Below are 12,047 nucleotides of genomic sequence, written 5' to 3' on the forward strand. Positions count from 1 at the left end.
CTCTATAACTGGGGCATTTTTATCGAGTATCACAATAAATAATACGTAAAAAATAAAGTAATATTTACAGTTTTTTTTTTTTTTTTAAATAAGATAAAATACATAATAAAACAATAAAAAATATGTGTATCGTATATGTACTTTTTATGTAGGTATGTATTTTTATAAAATATTAGGTTATAACATCATGTTTTTTCTTTTTGTATTACCAATTAAGAGGACGTGATACCCATATGTGTTGTCTTACAAATGTAACATAGCAAATTTTACACTCAGCAGATCACGTTTTGCTCCGTTAGTTTAAAAATTGGAATGAATTAATCTTTTATAAAATTTAAAGGTAAGAATATAATTAAGACGACCTCATGGGATTTATATTATAAAAAATCAGTTTTTTAACAAATGTATATGTTTGTTTTTGTATTTCGGATTATAGGGACAACCGCTTTATTGGGACAAAATGACACGCAACCGATGTATCCTAATAAAGCAAAATCGACTGTATTAAAAAATTGTTATTGGTACCTAGGTAATTAACAGTTTCAAAATTATAACTTTAATACTGCCTATTCGTCATTTTTTGCCCGAGATGATTTGTTTATTACCAAATTTTCCCGATCTTGAAATTTATTAACGTTTAAAATAAATATTTTATATCATTAGAATAAGTCATCATTAAACAAAATTTAAAATATATATTACATTTTTAAGCTTTTTACTTTCATAAGAATTTATATACATGTATATCTTTAATTTTTTATTCCTAAGTAGATTATTTTTTTTTCTAAGAAAATTAATGTTTCTTAAATTAAAATAAAATTTCAAACAGCTTATATAAATATACAGTATACACTTAACATTTATTTAAAGTTTAAACTTTTAAGTTTAAATAAGTAGAATCAACTAGTTAATTGATCCTTACTAAATGTAAATCTATACGTGCATTGTGATAGCTATTGTGGTAAAAACCACTGCTCTGTTGACTCTGTTCTTCAAAATTTTGAATAATTTAAAAGTTATCATGTTAGAATTTGGTAATTATAACTAGTTTACTACACCTACTTCTAAGGAGTTTAACTATTTTATTTTTTTTTTTTTTGAAAAACATTCTTCTCGGAAATATAAAAATAAAAATATACCTGTTTCATTTAATATATAGTAAAAATTTGAAAAACGTTTAGTATTAACATTTTTTTTAAAATTAATACTGTAATAAAATTGTATAAAAAAAACTTGATGACGTTATTAATTTTTGGTAAAATAAGTATGTCAGTTAAAACAACCACCTAGTATATAAGTGCTATAAAATAATAAAATTAAACAAAATACTTAACGTTTTATAAAATATTGTTTAGATAAAAAATAAACATCCATTATTTATATTTGCTTAGTGTTCAATGGTTATATTATATTATTTATTCTTACATTTTTTTATTATTATATTGGCGGTATAGATAATTTGGAAATATATTGCCAATAATTGTACTCAGTTATTAGTATAATACTCTTGAGAACTTGCAGATTACGTATATGAAATTTGGTTTTTATCGTAATAATTTATTCGAATTCTGATCAGTGACATGAAAAAACTGCCAATCTAACTGTACCTTACTAGCCAAGATTTATACCCCTAGAAATTTCGGAGAACGATTATTCCTGTCCTGAGATTTCAGGAATATCCAATAACTGTAAAATGACAATTAATTTTTTTTAATAATAATTGTTTGAAGACAGTTCGTGTCTTTTGATTTATGTATGTTTTACACAAGTATAAGAGCTATGCATATTAGTTTACATGTTATGATAATTTCAAAATATATATTAATATCTAGCTAAATTATAGAATAGTTATTCATCAAAAAGCACAGTTAAAACGTTTAACAGAAAAAAAAAATAGTAATTTTGTTCTGAGTAGTTGAGTACTTATATATTAAATTGTGGTTATATAATATCATATTATTAAATATACTACTTGAATATCGATGAAATTATTTGTAAGTAATTTTTAAATTCTAAAAGGAATGAAATTTGCACAATTCTTTTGCTTATTTTTCGTTCTTTTCGTAACACTAGGAATGCCAAAAAAATTGTTTATATTATGTATACCTAATATGAAACTCTTAATTGATTGTAGCTATTCGTTGACTGATATGAATACCAATCTGTAGTTAAACATTTTATCTAAATTGCATATATTTTATAGTCATACCAAGGGTATTTGATAATTTAATATTTATATACCTTTTTTACAATATCTTCCGTTTTCATTATACCTACCTATTTTTTAAATTTTTATTAACAGTTGAGATTTAAAGTGTTTACAATTTTAAATAAATATAAAAAAATACCGATCTAATTTAAAAATTACATTAAATTTAAATTTATTCATTAATAACAGTATTATAACTAATTTTTTGAATCAAATTATTATTTAATTACTACCGCGTTAGTTATTTGTTTTATTTTTTTTATGTGGCAATGTAATAAAATATCAAAGAATTTTAATTGTACTCATCTTTTTAACTTTTGTAGAATAGAATGTAGGTATATAATTTATACTATATATTCTGATTGAAACCTTAAGTTTAAATTTTTTAATTATATCAGTGGTTTAATTAATTGTAATTTAGAAAAAAACTTAAATATTTAAATTAAATACACTATTATTTAGTTTTATAATGCGTTAAATTTAATTTATTCCGCAATTTTTGTATAATTTTTGTAATATCTTAAATATCTCCGAAAACTGCTCATCCCTAGTATCAACTCAATTTTTTTTACTGATTAATTTTTTTTTTTTTTAGTTCAAACCGAAAGATATGTAAAAGAATCAGTTTTATACACACGTCACACATTAAATTAATATTTATATACCTCACACTGATTGATAGGGAGGGAGAAGATTTATAAGTTACAATTCAATAAGTCTTAATGAATTATTCAATTTTAAATACAAATTTATATTGCAATTTAAATCAATCTGATTATGTAATTTTACTTGCGTTTACCATTGTTAATAAATACATCTTAAATGTATAATAATTTATTTCGCAATTGTATGCAATTTAATTGTTTTTTGATAAACGCATTCAAAATAAAACTCGGTCAGAACTGTATAAATTATTTTTAGTTTATGTTTTTATTGTTTTTGAATTGTTTAAACATCTTGAAGTGTACCTATATTAAAGTATCTCGTTTAATAAACACGTATTATATAATTTTCAGATAACTAATCGTAAAACATTTAACTAACACGTCTCTCTCCCATGGTAAAATTCGTACTTTCTTTGCGTAAATAGTCTAGAATTATATTAAATCTACTGTGCATGTTTATTTTCAATATCACTGATAATAATATAATAACATAGATAATACTTTATTTTCAGAATCTTTAATATTACTGACAGTTGTTAATCAACTTCGAAACGTCTAATATATACAAAAAAACAGTATTGGTAATATGCTAATATTCTAATTTTTAAGTTTTGATTTAAAAAATAATAAAGGTCTTATACTATTATTTAAATGATTTTTTTTTTTTTATGTAAACTAGATGACTATAATTCATAAGATGACTAACAGTTCGTTGTTTAAAATAATGAATCTTAAAGGACTACGTGCTCTTAATGGACATTTAATGTAAGTATTTTTGTAATTACTTATATAATATATAAATAAATTATAGTAATTAATGATTTATTGCACATTAAATAAATATTGTATATATATATATATATCATTTTTATGTAATTATAATATCAATTCGAATATTAAAATTGCATTATTAATTAAAAATATTGTTAAACGTAAAAATTCAATAATTATTAATAGATTTTTCTTACGCATTATATCGTATACATACACATATGTAGTATAGAAGTATAATCAGGCATTTGTGTTTTTCATTTTAATTACGTGTAATCCATAAAAAAACTATTATTAAGCTGCTGTGTTAAAATGTAATTAGGCCGCAGAGGGTAGGTCACTTGTCACGCGTTTGCCCTCCGGTTTTTTTAGTCCCTTGGACATATTTTTATTCGGCTAAGTTAGGACTACACACACACACACGCACGCACATATATATATATATATATATATATATACACACACCAGGTTTACCATGTAACTAGGTCATTTTCATTCGAGTGGTCATGAATCATGACCTATACAGAGCTTCTAGTTAACGGCATAGAACATATTCCACGCGATAATATAATGAATGAAAAAATTTTGATTTTTGAACGGTTAAATAAACCGCACCAATGTTAAGTTGGGTTAGGTTATATTACACAACGTACCTACGTTGGGAAATTCATAATAACAATCACTTGTATATTAAAAAAAGTAAGATTGAAAATAATAATTATTAATTTCTTAATACTTACATACAAAATATTAATCGGTATGCGTTGTAGTGTCTTAAGAAATGCAATTTTATGTTGAATATATTTGTACCTAATACGGTAGCCTACGCTGTATAGTTTGTATGTATAATTTTTTACAATTTGTTACATTTTTAGAAAGGAGTCAGAAAATTTTCACTAATATTACAAGTATTGGTAAACTAAGTGTATTAAATACATAATATATATATATATATATATATATATATATATATAATATTCTTTTAATTATATTGTACAATAATGTATTATAAGTTAGTCAAGTTTACGTTCTGCAGTTACCATACATTTTCGAGAAATAATCACTGGTCAAAGTGCAGTTATTTATATGGAGCTTCGAGTGATCCACTCAAACCTTATACAATCGGAGGAGTTTTCAATGACGCTGTGCAACAGACTCCGGACCGAGAGTTCCTAGTCAGCCGTCACGAGAATAAACGATACACGTTTGCCGCCATAGATTTCGAGGTCAGCAAAAATTAAATAATATAATTATGATTCGTTTTGTCGAAAGCAACAGTATAATGAATGATCTGTGCTATTATTATTATTCTCTTAACACCCGTTATATACAATTATTATAAACAACATGCATAATAATACGTACCTATTTGTGTACTGTAAAGGCGCATGTTAATTGATTTATATTTTTTTTTATTGCAGGTGGATAAGTTGTGTAGGAGCTTTAATGCTATTGGCCTAAAGCACGGAGATCGAGTCGGAATATGGATGCCCAATTGCGCGTTTTATTATTTGGCGATTATCGCGACAGCTCGCCTAGGACTGATATTGGTAGGTATTAATCATTTTCTTTCGATTTTTTTTTTTTTTTTTTTGTTTAATTTATTGATACATAATTAAAAATAAAAGTTTAAAATATTAATATTCAAAAAATTTGCTTCGGAAAAACGTAATGGATATGACGACTTCTTCTCTGTTGAGAGTATGGTTACTGCTACAAAGTCTTAACATATTTTATACTTTTTCATTTTTTATGAATTAATTGTTATTATCATTCCACGCATAAAAATAATATTTAAAAAAATTATGTATTTTTTTCGTTTACCTTTTGAGATTTTTACGTGTTATAGTACGTCTTAGACATATTATTATATGTCATTTATGATTTCTTGATATGTGTTGGTTAATTTGGTGTATAGACATATACAATTAAATACAGTGAAGCTACAGATTTTATTGATTAATAAAAATGCCATAAATGTACATTATACATACAATCCACTTTTTGATGATTTCAATAATAATGACATCAGTTTAATTTACACAATTGTGATTGGTTAGAGTAGATACCAATTTATGATTGATTTTTTTTTAATATCTATTAGTTTCTACAGTTTTTTTAAGTTATGAAGATATTATTACGGTGATTTTGAGGTTTTTATACTAGCACATCACATGTAGATATCAATTATTCTGGTAGGTATTTAAACCTATTTAAATTATTTTTAAATCATGTAATATTAAAATATAATACAATTTTATAATTTATATAGTATAATATACATTTTATACACTTGTCGGTCTTCGATCGTGTGTTAACAGTGTACTAGTAATATTTCGTTATTTGTAACTGCTGCAAATTTCATTGTATTAAATGTATTTTAACGTTCAAATCAGTATACGAGTAGTTAAGTTATAGTTGGTAAAATTTTAAAGATAACTTATTGTTTATGGTCGAAGTATTTAAATTTGTGATGATTTCAGGTAAACGTTAACCCAGCCTATCAAAGTGAAGAATTAAAATACTGTTTAACGCTGGCTGAAGTGAAGTGTCTGTTAACCATAAAGAAGTTTAAGACTCAAAACTATCTTGAGATATTGGAGAAGGTCGATCCGGATATTTGGAAGCGACCACCTAATACGCCAGTTAAATCGAAAATCTTACCCATGCTGAAATCGGTTATTTTTGATTCTGAAAATCGTTTTAAGTTAGTATTTACGTATTATATAATAATATTATAGTCTTATATTTGATATATTTTTTAATAACTGCAATTATTTTTAATATTATAGCGGTGCCTATAATTTACAATCATTCTTAGACCTGGGTTTCAATACAGATTATAATATTCCTAAAATTCAACCAGACGAAGGATGTAATATTCAGTTTACTTCAGTGAGTAAAAAACGAACCGTTTAAGTTTTCTTTATATTATGCTATAATATATATATATACATATTTTTGTTTAAGTAATATCTTGTTGATCTATGAATTTCTAAACAATCTTATTTTTGGATATAAACTTTTAATAAAATATAAATTATTGAAATACTTTATAAAATAACACCGTCTGTAAACCGTTCATATAATAAAATGCATTTGTGTAATTATTCTTAGGGTACCACTGGAAAGCCAAAAGCAGCATTATTAAATCATTTTGGGCTAATTAACAACGCTTACAGTATCATGAAGCGTTCAAGGATCTACGATGATAACAATGAAGTAAGTATTAGAGATATTTTTCTATTGATTTTGATAGTGATTAAATTGTTACTTACTATCTGATACTTTGGGTATGTTATCCGTCTAGGGTAAATTACATAAGTTCTGCTGTTCAATGCCTTTATTTCATGCTTTTGCTTTATCTCTCGCGGTCGTTGCACCTATTGTTACTAAATCAACAGTTTATTTACCGTCAGCTCACTTTGATCCAAAAGCGACGGCTGATGTTCTTACGAAAGAAAAGTAAGTTAATGCATTAATACCAAAATTAGAATTTTCATGATGATCAATGATCATACAATTTAAATTAAAACAAGTCATGATGTAAAATGTATATTTACAAAAATAATAAAAATATTGGTACCTACCAATATTTTTATTTTAGGTATTTGTATGAAAAATTATTTGATAAAAAGATAAAGAGTAAATAGTGTTTTAAAAATGATAATATTATACTAAAAGTTACTATGTTTATAAATGCGTTATTATTATAGATGTACTTTTATATTTGGTACGCCAACAATATACGTGGACACTATGTCTGTTTTCGAAAAACTTCCAGCAGAACAACAAGATAACAACATTAAGCTCGCAATAACCGGTGGCGCTCCTTGTTCTCCAAATTTGATGTCCAAGTTTAAGAACATGTTCCCACGAGCTAAAATATTGGTATTTTGAAACTGATTATAATACATTTTTGTTTTAATTCAAAATTTTTAGTGACTATATTTTCTTGATAATTAAAACAGTATAATTAATATTTTAATTATAATTTTCGAATTCTTCAATAATTTTAGTCTGTGTTCGGGATGACAGAAACCAGTCCCTGTACGTTTCTAAACTTCTTGAATGACTCAGATGAACGGATAATGTCGACGATGGGTTTCATACTAGATCACGTGGAGGTCAGTCGTCATTATTATATTTAACAATATTCATTTATACGATACAAAAGCGTGATTAGAGATGGGTGGAATAACTTTCAATCAGATTCTTTATTAAACATTATTCGAGGTGGTTATTTTTAAACAATGAAGTTACCTACTATAATTTTCAGTCTCTCCACCCTCACTGATACGTGTTATTATAGATATGTTGAAAAATAATAGTTACAGTAAATAACTTAACTGTACTAGATTATTATACTATAGTCGATTGCTGATATTGAAAGAACAATATTTATTTCTATGACTGTGTGTTTTATCAATTTTTAGGCGAAAGTGGTGGATACCAATGGCGATATGGTACCGTTCGGGACTTCCGGAGAATTGTTGATTCGTGGATACCTAAAAATGAATGGTTATTTTAACGACGAAGAAAAAACTAAAGAAATGATTGATTCGAATGGGTGGTTACACACGGGGTAAACAATTGTAATACAGAATGATTATTTTATTGGGGTATGACATATCTATTTGATGATATCAATATTTTCTTGAACTGAAAGTCCAGATGGTGAATTTTAACGGAAATATCATATTCTGGATTTACATTTAATTAATTTGATGTCCATTTCATAAAATTACATGACTTAAATCAATTGTACACTTTGATAATAATTATAGTACACATAATTAAGAGTTATAACTATATTTGCCTATATTTCTTCATTAAATAAAATATAACATTTTATTATATTTTATTTTTAATGAATGTGTTATTTATAAACAAAATAAAAATAATAAAAATGTAACCAATTAATAGCATATATTAATGAAAATGATAATTTTACATTTATTTTAGTATATAAACAATTTTATTATTCAAATTTCCCATTATCCATTAATATCTCTTTCATATAAAATGTTTGCATTTGAAAAAATGTTTAATACTCACCAAATATCTAAATTTAAAAAAAAAAGATATATTAAACTGCATGGTGTATAGAAACTTTTAAACATTTTTTTAAAGTTTATATGTAAGAAATATTCTATTTTATTTTTTTAGTTATTTAAAAATAAATATTTGCGCTAATAATTGAATATTAAATATGAAGTATATACGAATCAAATTTGTACCCTTTACCATTGCGCACAAAAAAAAAATATATATATAATATATTTATTGAATCATCATAGTAATCTTAAAAATAATAATTTGTGTATTTTAATGAATTAAATCTTATTAAAATAATGAATAAACGGTCATCGTAAAATCTAATTTGTCTCTAGGGTATAGTGAACTCATTGATAGTTGTCATGTTAAGTATTATATAGTTCTATTTGCAACGATATAATTATCATACTGCAATTGTACATAACTGAATTATTTTAAATTAATTCATAATTATCAATTCAATTTATATATGTTAATAATTAATTACATTTTTTTTAAATTTTTATTAACGCCATGCGATAATTTTACATATCACACATATATGATAATAAGGTTTATGCATTCGATAATAAGATATCAAATTGAGATTTTTGTAATTCTATAATAGCTTTTATAAAATCATTAATATTGTTAGCTGTTAAATTCTTAGGAGTAGTAGAAGATGAAGTAGTTGAGAATGAAATATTTTAAATCCTAATTTTAATTAGTTATTACTCATATATTGAACCGTGGATAAAGAGTTTAAATAATTTAATATTACATTTTCACGCTGTAGATACAAAATACCAAACTTTCTTTAAAAGTGATAAATTTTAAACAGATCGAGTCAAAATTTACATTAGTCTATACATGCACTTTTAACATATTTAATAGAATTTATAACGTAAAAACAAATATATATTGCACGAGAAAAATAATGAAAACACGGAACATAAATTATTATTTAATACATTTTATAAATTAAAAATACAATAAAGAATAATATAATATATTTAATTAATCGTTATATTTTTCTCCATAAAATATACGCTGCAAATAAAATTATATTAATTTGTCTTAAAATAACTACACGAAGTGAATATATTTTGCAATCGTCAATTTAATAAAATAAATACCAGCTAATGATAATAATACCAAAAAAAAAAAAAAAAATTAATCTGTATTAAAGTATGTGTTTTTAATAATTATTGTAAACTTATATGTATTATTAACTCAACATAATAGGATACCGTGATGTTTATATTGTTTTACGACTGTTTATAGAGACCATTTCGTATTGTTCGAAGACGGATATGGCAATCACGTCGGCAGATTAAAAGAAATGATTATCCGCGGTGGTGAAAACTTATTTCCTAAAGAGATAGAATACTTTTTGGAGTCTCATCCATTGATTTCACAAGTTCAAGTAATACATTTTATAAGTATTAAATAAATATTTTATATAAATACGTTCACAAAGTATTTAGTTAGTGAAAAATTCCAATAATCAACTACTTTCAGTTATCATCAAGTATCATTAGTATTAATTACATAATGTATTATTATTATACTTACGCCTAGATATTGCAACCTGTAATTTTTTCAAAAACTAAATAAAAATTATTTAGAATTTTACGACCAATATTATTTAGAACCTGTTAAATATTAATTCTTCTGCTTTTATAATTTGATACTGTAAAATTAAATAAATTACACGCAAAATAAGAAAATTAAACCCTTTTTATAGAATTTCTACCTCTTTGAGGCACGTGAATGGGTTGACTTATCGCGTTCAAATTTTACTAAAATTATTTTGCCAGTATACCAAACAAAATTTAAAGCCCGTGACTATAATTTAAAAAAAATTTTTTTTACCTCTATAGCTAAGGATCACCCTAATACGTAGATATACATTTGTAGAATTATAACCTTATTCAATTTAACATTAAACAATAATTTATGATATATTTTATAATTAATAATACAAAATAATATATAGTTTTAAAAACAATATTTACCATGTTCAATAATGGATTAAAATTAATTTTTTTGAACTAGTTTCAAAATATTTGAAATCGATTAATTATAATGACATCAATAATCTTTATTAGATTAGTAACCTACCTATAAACAATTTTAAGTAAATGTATATTTATTTTAATTTATTTATTTTAAACTCAATAGACCTACAAATAAATAAAGTATTAATATACTATTTATTAATCTAGTGATTACAGTAATATTTTCCAGCTATGCTTAATATTTTCAATAGATTTTAATGTGTCTCATAGGAATACAATTTGAGCGTTTTTATTTTCAACTCTTTGCGATACATGACCATAACGCCCATAACTGTTGTGTACTAGTCTAGTGTTACTCGTACGCTAAAAACCACACCCTATGACCGCATACTATTCCTATAATTGTTTTATCCAAATAATATTCTTCTAATGTATATTTCGCACGCGCATTTTAACGATACTCTATGTACATCACAGGTATACGGTGTACCCGATCAACGGATGGGCGAAGAAGTGTGTGCCAGCGTCATCCTCAAAGAAGGAGCTACGCTCACCGAAGCAGACATAAAAGCGTACAGCAAAGGAAAGGTTTGTTTGTGCCGTAGCTTGGTTTTTTAATCGACAGATCCACTTGGGTAACACACGACGGTTTTGTCGGTTTATTGTATTTTGCAGATCGCCCACTTTAAGATCCCCAAGTATATATTTATTGAAAAGGATGCGTTCCCGATGACGGGATCAGGCAAAGTGCAAAAGTATAAATTAAGAGAAATGGCGATACAGCGGATTTCGAGTTTAACTTAATCTAGTTATTTTATATCACAAAACTCGGTGATAATTATTAATGTAGGTATAATAATTATTAATTCGTATCCACATCGTTGTTTGCATCAAAACAAGTTCCGTATCGATTAATGTTTTTACTTTTTGTAATAATAACATTTTACTTACTTTATTATAATATTACCGCACTACAGCTATCTAAACAGCAAGTTGTGTTATCACTCTTACAAAGCTTATGGAGTAAACAAACGCATAGTATTTTTTTTATTTATTAAACGCTAATTACTTATAATATTATTTTATTATTATTCATTAAACATAATTATTATTTTATTGGATTAATATAATTATCTACGTACTATGGTCAATGGGTATAAATTATATTTATATTAACGATATTGATGTAGACTCTATTCTTTTTCCAACTGAATTTTAATTCCTTCCTAAAAATATATTTTTTAAATTGTACTTTAATTTTGTTCTTAATAAAAAGACTTAGGTACTATAATATTATTACAGTTTTATAATTGAATGGTACATAGTATATTCATGATAATTTGT

General features: G+C 24.8%; 1 protein-coding gene across 2 annotated transcripts; it reads left to right on the top strand.

Moving 5' to 3' along the window:
- Positions 1 to 214: 214 nt before the first annotated feature.
- LOC112593395 (acyl-CoA synthetase family member 2, mitochondrial-like) lies at positions 215 to 11,804 on the top strand. Of its 2 annotated transcripts, XM_025337772.1 has the most exons (16): positions 215 to 340; positions 437 to 529; positions 3,387 to 3,455; positions 3,554 to 3,639; positions 4,682 to 4,871; positions 5,067 to 5,195; positions 6,129 to 6,352; positions 6,438 to 6,540; positions 6,763 to 6,867; positions 6,956 to 7,110; positions 7,362 to 7,536; positions 7,665 to 7,772; positions 8,082 to 8,230; positions 9,967 to 10,108; positions 11,181 to 11,291; positions 11,379 to 11,804. In XM_025337772.1, the coding sequence occupies exons 4-16, from the start codon at positions 3,554 to 3,556 to the stop codon at positions 11,505 to 11,507; spliced, it is 1,806 nt and encodes a 601-aa protein (XP_025193557.1). In that variant the 5' UTR covers positions 215 to 340; positions 437 to 529; positions 3,387 to 3,455; the 3' UTR covers positions 11,508 to 11,804. The 2 variants fall into 2 exon arrangements, with proteins under 2 accessions (XP_025193557.1, XP_025193559.1); XM_025337774.1 differs by lacking the exons at positions 215 to 340; positions 437 to 529 and adding an exon at positions 3,184 to 3,269.
- The last annotated feature ends 243 nt before the right edge of the window (positions 11,805 to 12,047 follow it).

Source organism: Melanaphis sacchari, unplaced genomic scaffold, assembly GCF_002803265.2.
Source record: "Melanaphis sacchari strain LSU unplaced genomic scaffold, SCAv2.0 Contig202_pilon_pilon, whole genome shotgun sequence".
NCBI classification, from domain to species: domain Eukaryota; kingdom Metazoa; phylum Arthropoda; class Insecta; order Hemiptera; family Aphididae; genus Melanaphis; species Melanaphis sacchari.